This window comes from Lingula anatina, chromosome 10, assembly GCF_051362555.1.
Source record: "Lingula anatina isolate TDL-2025a chromosome 10, LinAna3.0, whole genome shotgun sequence".
NCBI classification, from domain to species: Eukaryota; Metazoa; Brachiopoda; class Lingulata; order Lingulida; family Lingulidae; genus Lingula; species Lingula anatina.
The window spans coordinates 2,091,175-2,105,597 of record NC_141776.1 but is presented as its reverse complement, the minus strand read 5'-3'; the positions used below and the strand labels follow the sequence as shown (position 1 = coordinate 2,105,597).

The following is a 14,423-nucleotide window of genomic DNA, read 5'->3' as shown; positions in this document are numbered from 1 at the left end:
AGGTTTAACTTGGCTTTCTCTAATAACCTTAGTTGTTAAATAAAACAAATTTGATTTTCTGCATTGAGCACACCTGTGGACAAATAGGCATGGCATCCATTTGGTGATGTTCATGTACTGTAGGTATATAGAACAGGGAAATGACAATCAAAGGAAATTTCGAGAGCCATTAGCTGTGATTTGTATTATATAGGTGCAAAGATTGTTTCGAACGTTCTGATTCAGAATTGGAATTGCTTGAAAATTGCAGGTATGGAAGAAAATGGTAGTAATTCTGGTTCTATTTATCCTAGCGTACAACTGATGTTAAGTATTTGTTATACTGCATCTGGAAACGTATTTTATTAAGCACAAAAGTGTTATCTAAAATCTCACATTTAAATTTTGGGGTTGTCTATAAGAATGCTGCTTAAAAATCCATTTATACAGAATGGCAAGTTACCTGTAGCATATGGATTTGGTATAAAGATTGATAATGTTAGTTTAAAAATGGAGAGTGTTGTATGGAGTTTCCGGCCATACAAAAACTCTTTAGTCAAAACTGACTTCCCGATGGCCTAAGAGTTAAATTTGGAAATTCTGCCTCTGCAAAAATTCAAGTTGAAAATTCCAGATGATCTCAAAACCTTGTACCAATTCCGTCTCAGAATAAAATTTAAGTTTGATAATCCCTGCTACTCTAAAGACTTTAATTTCAATGTTACACGTCAATTTTTAATTATACCTGGAAAGTAGACAAATTACCCCTGGACTACATGTGTAACTGAGTAACAATGAGAAATAATTTTCCGTCTCCTGCTTATTTACGCCTGGAGTTTACAGGTCAATTCACTCTACAATGTACATATATCTACATGTATATAGCTGTTATAGTGAATCGCTCGATGCGAAAGCGACCCATTTTCCTAGTGCTTCATGAGGTACTATGATCTTTTTTTCATGCTAAAATTAAACTCCAATTTACATTGAACACGATGCCACGAAATCGAACTGAACCTGGTAAATTTTCAAATGTTTTGAATTTTAAATTAAAATTTTCCCAAACTGGCAGAGATACGCTCACAGTCACTATTGAATTTGAATAGGAAGTCATATACTGGCAATCTCACTGTGACCTTGAAATTGACCTTTGACCTGCTTTTTGCCATTTTGCAAATTTTTCAGCATATATATTCCTAAAACTGGCAGAGAATTTAATAGAAATTCATTTATTGAAAATCCTACTGAGAGGTTGAAATTGACCTGTCATTTTTTTCACTTTTTGACTCTTTTCTTCTGATTCCTAGAAATTTCGAAATATGCAGTCAATTCTGATCACTGCTCGTCTATTTATTTTTTTTATCAATTAATTAATTTATAAATCACCACCAAAACTCTCATCTCTCAATTTCCTTTTAAATTATTATTACTCGCAATTTTGTACTTATCCGTTGCAAATATCAGTTGCAAATAGGCTTTGTTCTATTCCTTATCAACAGGGTCTTATATGCAAGGTATTTGGGGAAATATATAATGTCTCCATACGTTCATAAAGACTTTAAAGATACTTTCATTTTGTCCTATGCATTTTTTGTCTGGAAATTATAGATTTCACATACAACAATTTTGAAAAACAACACACGTACTTGTACGTACTATGATATGCTTATATGTTATAGTTTCTGCTTATCGCATATCATAATTAACCATTGCCTATCGGGTACATCTACTACAAACACATATATTATAATACTTAAAAGTATTGAAACACAACATTTTACAGCTGGTCTTTTACAAATCAAATTCTAAAATTGTCATTGAGGTCAAAATGTCGTAAGAACCAGTCAGTTCTCAAATTGCCCTTTTAGTCGTGTGCCGATGTTCACTTCTTAATTCAGCAGCAGTTTATCCAATTGTCACATTGTCACAGTCTAGATACTTCGATGGGGCCTTCAAAATATTACAGTTAGTTTTGGTGATCACAACACACAATAATTACATGGCACACAAAGTCTATGTGACATAATCTCATAACAATTACACAACCACGACTATAAATACAGATGCCAGAGAAGTGTCCAATTTCTTCTGAATCATTTCACTTGAATTCACCAGTTCCAATAAAATGCATCAAATCGGTGAAGATTTAGAATCATCCACGTCTCAGCAATTCACTTGTAACTCTGCCTGCATTGTACCACAATCCATCTCAATTCGACAAAAATTAATCACATGGATGTTTAATCAGAAACCCTCATAATTTGCCATGTTGGCTGCCTCTGACCATGCAGCGTGACGAGCCCCATCCATTTCTCCAGCCAACTGATTATCATCCCGAAGTCGATGACTCTGTCCACCAATACAAGCCTTACATTCAGGACATGTTGCTTCTTCCATGGCACCACCACAGTCTCCGATTGCATAGATATGACCTGTCAACAAACAAGATACATTTGTGTTCAGCGTTTTTCCTGAAAACACTTATCAACATTCTAGAAATTTACACGAGACCATCAAACACTTAAATACTTTAAATAGTGAAGATTAATGTTGATATATAGGATATATATGTATGTTCATTGTGATTAACTTGTACAGAAAACCCAAAGATGGAAAAAACTTTTATGCCAAGGTGAGAACCAAGCAGACCAAGAGACATGAACAGTTTCACATTTGAATATTACTGTCTATAAGCTGGCTTTATATTCAAATCAAACTTACCATTTGGACACTTAAACCAATGCCCTTGGGTCAGACCCATGGCTTGAACTATTTCCTGGCGTTCTGTGTCTGTGATTCGTAGTCCCGAGGCTGGACAGGCCTGCTTCACATCAGAGTATATTCTCTTCACTTTTGCCTCTCTTTCTGGAGAAAGTGGTTTCTTGTCACACAGTAGGGTTTTCGTTTGATCAAACTGATCAGATAGTTCGGGGGGCAAGGTCCTCCCGCTGTTCTCTATTTGGGTTTTCATGATGAACCAGTTGCCCAGCAGGGCCAGGCGAGTTGTCTCTGCACTGAACTGGGTTGTCTCCTGCTGGCTCATGTGAGAGCGAGGCTGAACGATCCAGGAATAAAGGGATGTGAGCTCCTTCATAATGTCCTTCAGTTCACTGGCATATTTCTCGGTTTCCTTCTGCTGATCTACAAGCTTCGCCTTCATGCCAGAGACCCTTTTAATGAAGTTGATTTGATTCTCAATAAAGGCCAAATGATTGCCTGAAACTGTTCCACCTGTAATCTTGGTTTCAAAATAAGCTAAGATGTTCTGCGCATGAGACAAGCCAATCAGATCTGTCTGTCTGATGTCAGAAATTTCCCTTTGAAGACGGCTGTGAGTTGTAAGGAGTATGTGCATGTCAACAGCCAACTTCCTCTTCACTAATTCTATATTTGCTAACTGAGTGTTAATCTGCTTGCCATAACGCAGGTTTCTCCTAATTGGTGTCTTACACAGAGGGCAGCATTTTAACTGAATGCTCATGTTTGTTGAATTACTGCTTTCCATGGCAAAATACTGATCGAGTCCGCTGACTTCAAAGTAGTGCTTGCAATCTGTGAGTTGCACAAATCGAGCGTCTTCTTCATCCTCAGTCCCAAAGAATATTTTTGTCACTTCCTCGCCATTGCAAACTCGGCACAATTTGGGACATGGCTCACCACAAAGGCCAATACATGGATGTCTGCATCTCAGCATCCTGCTGCAAGGTTCATTACAAGGTGGACGGTCACACGGCTCACTGCACAGCTTCCTGCATTTGTGGTGTTTGCACTCCCATGAACAGGCTTCCATACAAGGCACACAGGGTTCTCCACAGGTCTTTTGGCATTTGCTGTGCACACAGCGGTTCTCACAAGGCCTCTGACAAGGGGGGCAGTTCTTGGTGCACGTGTCCTTGCATGGATGTCCACATACTAAAGTGCGATTACATTTCTGTTGGCATGGCATGTGTAGTCGCCCTTGTCTGCATTTGCCACATGCTCCAGCACATTTGTGCCCACACTCCAGCATTGCCCCACATGGTGTAGGACATGGGAAAGTCTCAGGAGTACGATGGCAATATGTCATCAAAACGTGACCACAAGGCCAGAGACGTCTGCATACCTTGTTACATTTCTTTGTGTGTTCCTCACCACACTTGTTCCTGCACTCGTGCCCACAAGGCAGTTTTACATCACATGGCTGATTACAGGACACTAGATACGGGTCCACTGAGCAAGCAACGGATTGCTTATGGCCACAGGCAGGCATGACTTTATCCACCATCTTCATGCATTTGCCACATTCTTCAAAGCAGAGTTTGGTGCACTGATGCATCCTTTTGCAAATTGTCTTCCTGCATGGCTCCATGCATCTATAATTTGCATGCTCTTTATCATAGCTATGGCAGACCTTTTTGCATACATGTCTGCAAGGAAGACGATATTCACAAGGTAGCAAACACCCACCCTCTGGTGCCTCTTTAAAATCAAGATCTGTCTTGGCAAGAATGCCCCCATTTTCTGGATGGTTCTGACAGTACAACCGCAGCCCTTCTCCAATAGACCCACATTTTCGAAGGTCATAAATTATCTTGCTCCACATGTTATTTTCAGCTAACAGCCTGAAGTTTCCTATTACATAAAAACCCTTTTTGGCACGTGATAGCACCACACAAATGCGGTTTTGAATTGCCAAGAATCCCATGTTCCCTTCTGTGTTGCTGCGGACAAGCGATAGTAAGATGATATCATTCTCTTCTCCTTGAAAATTGTCTACGGAGGACACGCGCACTCCCTGGAATGTTGTCTTGGGCATGATTTTCTTGAACTGCAACAGCTGGCCTGTGTAAGTGGTTAGAATGGTGATCTGCGATGCCCCATATCCCTGAAGGAGGAGATATTTACACAGCGCAACCATAAACTTTGCCTCATGTTTATTGGATCGACTTCTGTTCTCTCCATCCTTAACTTCTGGATAGCTATGGTTAATGAAAAACATATTTTTTGAAACGCCTCTGATGTCTTCAGCATCCTCAACACTTGGGTGGTTTTCCAGCTCTGGGTAGATGTGCCTGAGTAATGTAGCAATCTCAGGACGCATGCGGTGCTGCAGCTTTAGGCAGTCAACTTGCATGCCATTCTTGACCATCCTCTCAAAGAGAGACACATCAAGGTTGTACTTCTTTGCCAGCTCACACACTGTTGGTGTTGGTCTTAGCTGCTTGTGGTCCCCAATAAGGATGAGATGCTGACACGACTTTGTAAGTGAGGTCACAATGTGGGCTTCCAGCACTTCAGCTGCTTCTTCAACAATCACAATCTTGGGCTGGACTTCTTGGAGGATGCTGCGGTACTTGGCAGCGCCAATTGTGGTCATGCCAATCACAGCAGCCTCTTTAAGAATAATCAAATCCTGCTGGTTCTTGATTTCCCTCATGCGTGCTGAGACTTCTTCATACTGTTCCTCATATCCCTCTATCCCTTCCTTAAGATGTGTACAGTATTTAGTAATCCACAAGTGATATAACCGCCATCTATCTTTGTCAGAAAGGGTCCAGACATTGCCCACTTGCCCAGCTTCATCTTCAGACATTGCATTCTTGTTGCGAAATCCATCTATTGGAATTTTCTTGCGTTTTTTGGATGTTCGATTTTGCACTTGCCAACCCATATCTTCTCCGTCTTTGGTACTACCAAATTCAGAGATACTTAAAGTATCAAAATCAAGGGCAAGAGGAAAATCAGAAATGGCCACCCTTCTCCTCAATCTAGAAAAATCAACGTCCTCTTCTGCATCATCAATTATCCTTTGCTCCTGCAACAGGTCTGCTTCTTCCTCCACTTCAATAACTTCCTCCTCTTTTTCATCTTCTTCTTCTTCCTCTTCTTCTTCCTCTTCTTCGAGTTGTTCTACTTCATACTCATTTCCTTTCTTCTTTTTTTCTGGGACTTCTCCTTCTTCAAACCCTCTATAATCCCCTGGGGAATACAGGTTATTTCCAAACCCTAACCAGTCGAGCATGTTGGAATACCTTTGAGAAGTTTGTTCAAATGGCCAACCCAATCCTTGAGGTTGTCTGAACTCTGTAAGGCTTCTGTAGTGGACATGGTCAATAAAAGGGCGTAGTGTGTCCTCATGCAAGATTCCTTGGTCTGTCTGCTCTATACGGGCTACAATATTTTCTATTTGTAACTCTATTTCCTTCATTTCTGATCTTGCATCATTCAAACCTTCGAGAACTCCTCTGGGCACCTTCTTGTTTTGACGCATTTCATCTTTAAGGTTTCTGATGAAAAACTTCTCCAGAGCCTTGCTCTTTGACCTTCCCCCAACCCTGACTATACCATTTTGTATAAAAGTGTGTATGCCCTCCAGAAACTGATCCAATGCATGGTTGGTGTAGCATACAACTAGAACAGGAGTGTCTCCACCCCACACAGCTTTATTGTGAAGGAGCGCCTGAGCAATCTTCAGACCTAGGTACGTCTTGCCTGTACCAGGTGGTCCCTGTATAACAGCTATCTCTTTGGTTAGGACTGTCTTCAGGGCTTGCATTTGGGATTCATCCAGGTGGAACACCTCAGCACTAGGCCAGCTCGAGGTAATAAGTACTAGCACCTGCCGAGCACTCTTACCTGCCACACTCTCCACTGGGAGGTAATCATCATTACCTGTGTCATCTTGAAGTTGAAGGAGGGGTTCCTGTCTTTTGACTAGTGTGTCTTCTGTTAGTGGACTTAAATCAAATGCAGCTTTATTCCGGGCTCTTTCTAGCAGGTATTTTGGTGGAGCCACCTCATTTTCACAGTGAACTATATATCTTTTCAATGGAAATTCATCCTCCTCAATGGTCTGTAATCCAAAGAGAACATGGCGACACGCCTCAAAGTAAGCAGTTGTCTCAGCCATAATGAAGGAGGTGGCGGGTGAAATTCTGTGAACCTCTCCCCTTCTCTGCTCAAAGCGTAATTCTAAGAACCCTTTTGCCAAGTCTTTTGGATTGCGGTTGGCAACTGTGGCAAACAGAAGTGTTTTGAAACGATCCTGGGACAGGCATACAAGAGAACCAAAGATCAGTCTTTTAGTTGACTCCCACCTCACCCCCTTAAGCTTGGACACAGCAAAACGTATTCTGTACACCAATCCATTGATTGTACACACTGGATTAACCACATAGACATCATGGTAGATACGGATGTCTTGAAGACGTTCATCTCTTCGGTTGATAGATCCAAGATTTGAAAACTTTGTAATTCCCTCCCTTAAAGGCCGAACAAAATCTTCGCGCAGGAGACGGAACTGGACATCAAGATAATGATTGACATCTTGGTATCTACCATGTGTTTTATTTGCTCTTAGAAATGGCTCTTCTTTCAAGTTGATGTCATCATGAGTTGGGAAAATGGGAACATTTCTGAAATCATCGGATGGGGGCTGATCATCAGAAGCTACGGCCATGTCACATCCTGCGCCGCCTTCTTGCTCTGTCTTCAAAATGGCTTCACTCAAGCTGTTTACCTCTGCCAGCTGAAGCTCAATATCTTCATCAATAATGTCACTATTCACCTGAAGTCTTATAATGGTGCTACGTAACATTGACAAGGGACCCAGAACAGTGGCTACTGCAGCCTGTGGTAACCTTATAAGTAGCTCTCTAAATATCTTTAACATTTCTTTTATGGGCTCTTTAAATTCTTCTTGCCTGTAGACTGAACTTTCTAAACCCATCTGGCCAATATACATTACAAGGTGCACACTCAGAAATTTGGAGTCTTTGACGATGTTCAGCAGCTGTATCAAAAGCTGGGGCGATGAGCTGCATGTGCAAGCTTTAGTTAACAAGGCAAGGACAAGCTGGATCCAATCAGGTTTCAACGAGTCTGATGACAAGAGTTCCCGAAATCCACTTTTTGAGTGATTTAGTGTGGATAATAGTTCAGGAGGTTCTTTGGACTGAAATTCAACAAGTTTACGGTACCCAAGAAGTGGCATCCTCCTCTCTTCACCCAGTCTTGCATGACTGCCACCTCTATTGGTATTTCTTGGTCTACCAGCGGCATATTTTCCTTGTTGCCTTAAAGCAGAGATTGTTGGGGACAAATGTAAGTCACTAATTAAATGATATTACATATCAATTAGCAGCAAACAATGCAATAAAGTTAGTAATTATGCATACATTAAACAAATATATTCAAAGAAACAGATTCAGTGTCTCGAAAGGTGATTTTTTAAATTCAGAAATGTTCCCCTTAACAACTGGTAGATCTACAGTCTATCAAAGAAAAGTATGTGCTTTTCACCGTTCCTTCACTCTGTTCTGACCAACCACAAATAAACACTAATGGTTTGACACATTTTCATTAGTTCTTTGTTGTTATCAACTGAACATAACATTTAACTTAACAGGCGCACTAATGAGAAAACTCACGTGCAAACTTAATTATAAGTTACAAAATAACTTAGACAGAGTTTTTTTTAATAACTTACTAATACGTGCATTATCACCCCAAATATTCATTTGTCTTGGTTGCTTTGTATAAAAATTAGGTGCTTTTTAATAATGGCCACATTCCCTATTTACAATATAGGCTAGTCACTGGTAATCCAACAGACAAACAGATGTATGTTTAAAGCTACTAGTATATACCCTCATTTTTTGTGGAGGGGGGGGGGGGGGAGGGACATAATAAATGGCCTCAGTTTATGTTGTATACTCACTCTGGATCACGAGGTTGTTGAAAACCTCCACCTCTGCCGCGTGATCTTCCCCTTCCTCTTCCTCTCCCACGCCCACCACCATTGCCTCTTCCTCTCTCCGCCTAACAAAAAAGAAAATCATTCAAGTTGTTAGAAAAAAAATTCAATTGCGATTTCATCGAACCATAAAACTCCAGTACTGCAAATAATTTGCAATATTTTTTTGCAAATCTTTGCAAATAACTTCGGATTCTGATGGCATTTTTAATGTTTGTTAATTGTTTTTCTTTTGGACTAATATTTTTATTTAGATCTTCAGCATAGTGTCCTGATGAAAAGTTTTTTCAGACACTCTTCTAAATTCCAATGTTTTCTGTCACCCTGTCTCTTCAATCAATAGATTTGCTTTTATCTTTGGTGGAAATATTTTTTTTCTTAAAATTCAACCTAAAGTACCTTATGTGATTTTCAAATTCGGATGGCATTTTCTTTCAAGTTTCAGTATTCATTTAGTGTATAATTGTAAAGGCTCGAAAAATGGTGTTTATCAAATAAAATCAAATGTAAGCAGGCTTACATACACCTAAAAATATATAAATCAATATCCAATCAATTAAAAAAATTTTCGGTAAGAAGGAAACTCAAAGGGCTATTTTCAATACTATATATTAAGTGTTCAAATGTAAATGCTTGAAACATGGTAATTGGCAGTAAATTTTAATTTAGATAGGCGAATCATTAATCAATATCCGATTCATTTTAAAAGATAAATACCTAAATAATAAAAAATTAAAAGCTTGTTCGAAATCAACAAATGAACCGCAATCAATCAAATCAAAACCCAAACAACGTTCTCAGTCAGCATTCACTTCGCAGCCAGCCAATTTAGAATACAAGTACGACTTTTTTGCTTTGCCTGTTGAGAGTCTGTATGTCGATAACAAAGATCATTATAACATTTTTGTTTGTGTAAAGCTTCCAGGCCGCGTCGTGAAATCCGAGACTGTTACTTCCCAACGACTGGTAGGGAAAGTAGTCGGGGCCCTGCTCCGTTTGTCCATAAGGGTGTTTCGAATTATGATCTGCCTAGGTTTAATGTTCCTACACCCGGACGGCGGCAACTTCAATTGAGCATAGTGATGCCGATATAGTCGAACATAAATTTGAGTACCGGCCGAGTTCAATAGAAAAACATCGTTTTCCGCGAATAACCACTTATGAAAGCGATGGCAATGAAAATGAATAGTTAAGGCCACCAAAACCAGAAAAAAGTACGTCCTAAAAATAAAAAGGACAGAAGTGAACCCAGCGATTTGCCCAACAAATTGTCTTTTGACAGAAATTATGACTACTGGGTGTCTTTCAAAAATAGGCTTGAAAGAAATCGCCAAGAAAAAAAAGTCGGAAAATGATTTCCCTTCATGGAGTCTAGATTTTTCATGGCAAAAATTGGTATGAAGCTCTAGACCCCTATTCTACAATCGTTTTTTTATTTCAAAGAAATGTCTGCATATATATATATATATATATATATATATATATATATATATATATATATATATATATATATATATATATGATTCTCAATGAAGGCCAACTGTATATTTTTTTTGTTCTTCAACAGTGGTTCCGTTATGCAGATTAAATTCTTTTTTATTTATTTGTTTATTTAACACAAAGTATGTTTTACCAAAAATAGAGCAGGGAAATGTAGAAGCCGGCTTCTGATATCCTAGAAATTTATGGTTACGATGCTTAACACTAAGACCGAAGGCTTAATTAATTTCTCTACCTGAGGCCATTTGAGAAAATATTCCCAGCAAACACGTCACGTTCTGATCACGTGGCTAGCACGTGGCTACCACATACAACGTCATAGCAACATGCTAGCCTCGTGATCCAAACGTGACGTGTTTGCTGGGTATGGCCTCAGTTCTTTTCAGTCCTATACAAAAAGTAGGCCTACATTAAAATAACGTTAGAAAGAAGCCTCTGCGACCCAGCTAACAAAATAAATGGAAGATGTTTTCCAGAAAAGCTTAAATAATGTTTCTGGACTATTCCCTGGCATAAATAAACAGTAAAAACAAGTTTGCAGAAACTTTATATGTTAACTGAAAATTACCTGTAGGGCAAGGCCTACATGTAGGCCTTCTAGTGCTTGGTGCACCTTGTCTAATGCAAATGGTTCGCCATCTCTTTCGGCTGTGACAGTGATTGGTTTGTCGTATCCGATTGATTTAAGGCCGTCTTCTATGTCCGTAGCCAGAGAACCATCCCGATATCGGCGCCCGAGCGTGAGGAGACTCTCTTTGGTATAACATGTAATATCCACAAGCAAAGAACCTGGGTTAATATCATTAACTGCTGGGTCTTGATCGTGGTCATTGCCCACTATCACATTCCTGACAATGCGCCGAACGTCCTGATTATGTCGAAGAAAAAATGCAGCAATTCCAGTAGCAGCAGCCGCTCCCAGCACTGCATAGACCACTTCTTTGTCTGCTATGCGAAGTTGAAACGTACATGGCAAGGTGGTTATTTTCAAGTCTAAGGCAAGGGGAATGTTTGAAGTTGATGGTCCAGCCATATCTCTGACATATATGCTTACTAGTAATAGTACATCTTCTGATGTTGTACTAGGACACCAACACCTGTGGAAAGAGGTTAATAGCTATAGGTCAAAAGCGTTATTTTTGTAGACTTTATACATTTCACATAAGTTTCGGATAATTTGTAAAGTTCAGTTTAGGGTTAAAAGTACATCAATGTAGGTCAACAGTCATATTCAAGGTATAGGTAATTTAGATTGCCAGTATATCACTTCCTATTCAAGTTCAATAGTAACTATGGATGTATCGCTGCCAATTTTACAGATACACATGCATAAGGGTAAAGAAGTTTCAGTTGTACTTTTTTGAAATAGCGCAAATGTGCAATTGACCTTTAACTAACGAAGATGAAAGGAGACCTCACCATATTATAAAAGTCAATGAGGTTTCTGAAAATCGGCACGATCAAATATTTTTTCGCGAAAAAAGTGTTTCTTTTACAAAATTTGGCCCATTTGGCCTTGAAAATGGTCAAAGATTAATCCAAAGGCATATATATATATCACACTTCTATCGTAACTTTTCCTATAATTCCTATTCGGTTTGATACATAGGCCGCATTCACATCGAGTCGAGCAATGGGCCATGATGGCTCTACAAAGCCATCTAGAGCCGCCTAATCTTTTAATAGTCTCTCCGCCTCTCACACGCCTTCCCATGCGTCGCCCTGCGGGGGTAGAGTCATTAAATCTCGGCTCCATTGAGAACACATGGGGAGGCGTGTGAGAGGCGGAAAGACTATTAAAAGATTAGGCGGTTTTCCTTTCATGTACGTCCGCCATATTTAGGTCGTGGTTTTGTAGAGCCATGGTTCAACTTGATGTGAATGCGGCCATACACTGTATATTTAACATTTTATTTTCCAACGGTGCAATACGACAAACCCCACACCTAGGCCAATGCACTAGACTACACTGACAGACCCAAAATAGGCTGGATCGATAGGCCTATTTAATGTTACCTTTTTCCAAGTGATGGGGACGCGGGTGGACGAGACTGGCCGGGCGAAAACCACGAGCACCAGCCAGCATTCACGCTAGTAGTTTTAATAAACCAGACTTTACAACTTCTTGAATAAACAGACTGTAAACACTTGTTCATTTCAAAAAGTGCACTTTCTGCACATGCGTCAACATCATTTTCCTGTGCAGCTGTTTTTTTTTTTTTTTTTTTTTTTTTTTTTTTTTTTTTTTTTTTTTTGCCTCTAACGGTGTCTAGAAATCATCATTTACTTATTCTAAGGCCCAAGAAAGAGACGTTGTCCTTTAATATTTTACTCTCCACTAGGCCTATCATAGGTGCAGACTGTGTGACCTAGCCATTTTCATCGAAAGCTTGTCATATGGATTTCTGTTAAGGGTGTGCCTACATGTACCTAGCCGCTTACCGCCTTCAGCTTAAGAGTAACTTCGTATAAATCATTACCGGCAAAAACTAACTTTCTGTTCACAACTTATTGACAGGTTCATTAATACCTACTATTCGAATCCTGTGAAGACTAGCTCTCTGCGTGAAGATGCCTGTTTGCATTTTCTCCTTCCCAATGGAGGTCATGTTTTAGGTCTATTGTCAGGCTCTGTTACCTGACGGTGACCTGAGAGTAAAGAATATAATGACCCCGAGCTCCATGTTAAAAATCGACAGAACTTTTCTGCGCAGCCGCATATATACCCCATGGTTTTCTTTCGTGTTTGATCCAGATAGTATAAAAGGAAGTAAAATGAGCTTACAAAACTAAACATATTATGTAGAGATCATTATAAAAGAATAACAATAAAGAACAGCACTAACCTTTCCTCTTTTACCACCTTGGTGTACCAGTACCTGTGCCACATCCAGCCCAGTTTAAGCAAGGTAAAGGGAACGATATAAAGCCAGCGTTGACAAAGATGGGAGGTGCTTGATAACGGTATTAGAACAAACGTCTACTTTCACATATGCTACGAGCAGAACAGAGTGTCTCTATATTAATGAAGATAAGACTCTTTTTGAGCCTCTTGAAAATTCAGGTTACCTAGATCTACGTAGCCTTATGCCAAACAAAATTCAGGCCTACCCAACTACCAGACTCGGCACCTAAGGATCCTGAATTAACCGGTATCTCGGACCACGCTACCCGTTTTCAAGGTGTGTGTCAGATCGCATTTCGGAGTATCATACCCCAGAATAAATTTTGTAGCACGACTGCGGGCTCATCCACGCTTGGCTGAACAACCTGAAACTGTACTCTTACTTTAGAGTACTCTATTTTTTTGTCTCTATGGGGGTATATGGGGACTTTACGACATTCGGTTTGAATGTTTTAACCACTTTGATAGGGCTTTTTTTTGCATTGTATTAGATTAATGTGGCAGTCTTAGGTTCATCTAGGTGGCTTTCAAATTTATGCGCCCGGTTTTAAAATCATATAGCGACTTTACGACAATCGTTTACTATCCAATCAAAGTGACAGCCGAGCATGCCAGGGCTCATCCTGTCGGTGTTCTGGCTGATACTCCGAAATGCGATCTGACACATACCTTGAAAACGGGTAGTGTGGTCCGATATACCGGTTAATTCAGGATCCTTAGGTGCCGAGTCTGGTAGTTGGGAAGGCCTGAAATTGATAAGTTGGTTAATGAGCGGCGACGTACTGTATATAAACAGGGTCGGTGGATGAATTTCATATTTTTGAAAATTCAACTATGGTTTATGAGCATAGCAACTAAATTCTAAATTTAAAAAAAGAACTGTTTATGCATAGGGGTATGTCATATCCAAATTGCAGGCGATGTAAAAGATAAAAGCAACATCATCAGTTGTTTCCCTGCGGTCAACGGTAATTTTTTCCACATAACACACCATGCCAGTACCCAACCCATTTTTCCATTTAAAAAAATCCTCTTATTTTGGTTAGGTCACGCTTCCGGTTCATATGGTCTATTTTTACTTATATGGTCTATCATATCGTGAAACAAATCAACTGTCTTGAAACTGAAAGCGTAAAAGTTATGAAATTAGCAATTTGACTACTCTCCTAATACGGATGGGGAGGGGGGAAAGGCTAAAATGGTATGTAAAATTACAATGTGACAGTGAAGATATTTTGTAACAGACAACTAGCGCACCCTGTGGTCAGAAAGTACAATTCCGTCCAATGCCCGTTCTGACACCTT

At 39.7% G+C, this 14,423-nt stretch overlaps 1 protein-coding gene across 1 annotated transcript; it reads right to left on the bottom strand.

Moving 5' to 3' along the window:
- Positions 1–967: 967 nt before the first annotated feature.
- LOC106152691 (NFX1-type zinc finger-containing protein 1-like) lies at positions 968–12,881 on the bottom strand. The gene is made up of 5 exons (XM_086997775.1): positions 12,748–12,881; positions 10,782–11,310; positions 8,678–8,778; positions 2,701–8,033; positions 968–2,411 (listed from the first exon to the last, which is right to left on the bottom strand). The coding sequence occupies exons 2-5, from the start codon at positions 11,244–11,246 to the stop codon at positions 2,224–2,226; spliced, it is 6,087 nt and encodes a 2,028-aa protein (XP_086853901.1). The 5' UTR covers positions 11,247–11,310; positions 12,748–12,881; the 3' UTR covers positions 968–2,223.
- Between the last annotated feature and the right edge of the window lie 1,542 nt (positions 12,882–14,423).

Coding starts and splice junctions, on each gene's coding strand:
- LOC106152691 (XM_086997775.1), bottom strand. CDS start 11,246: ATGGCTGGACCATCAACTTCAAACATTCCCCTTGCCTTAGACTTGAAA. Junction 8,779..10,781: donor ATGTAGGCCTTGCCCTACAG/GTAATTTTCAGT, acceptor CTTTTTTGTTAG/GCGGAGAGAGGAAGAGGCAA. Junction 2,412..2,700: donor TTGGTTTAAGTGTCCAAATG/GTAAGTTTGATT, acceptor GTTTGTTGACAG/GTCATATCTATGCAATCGGA.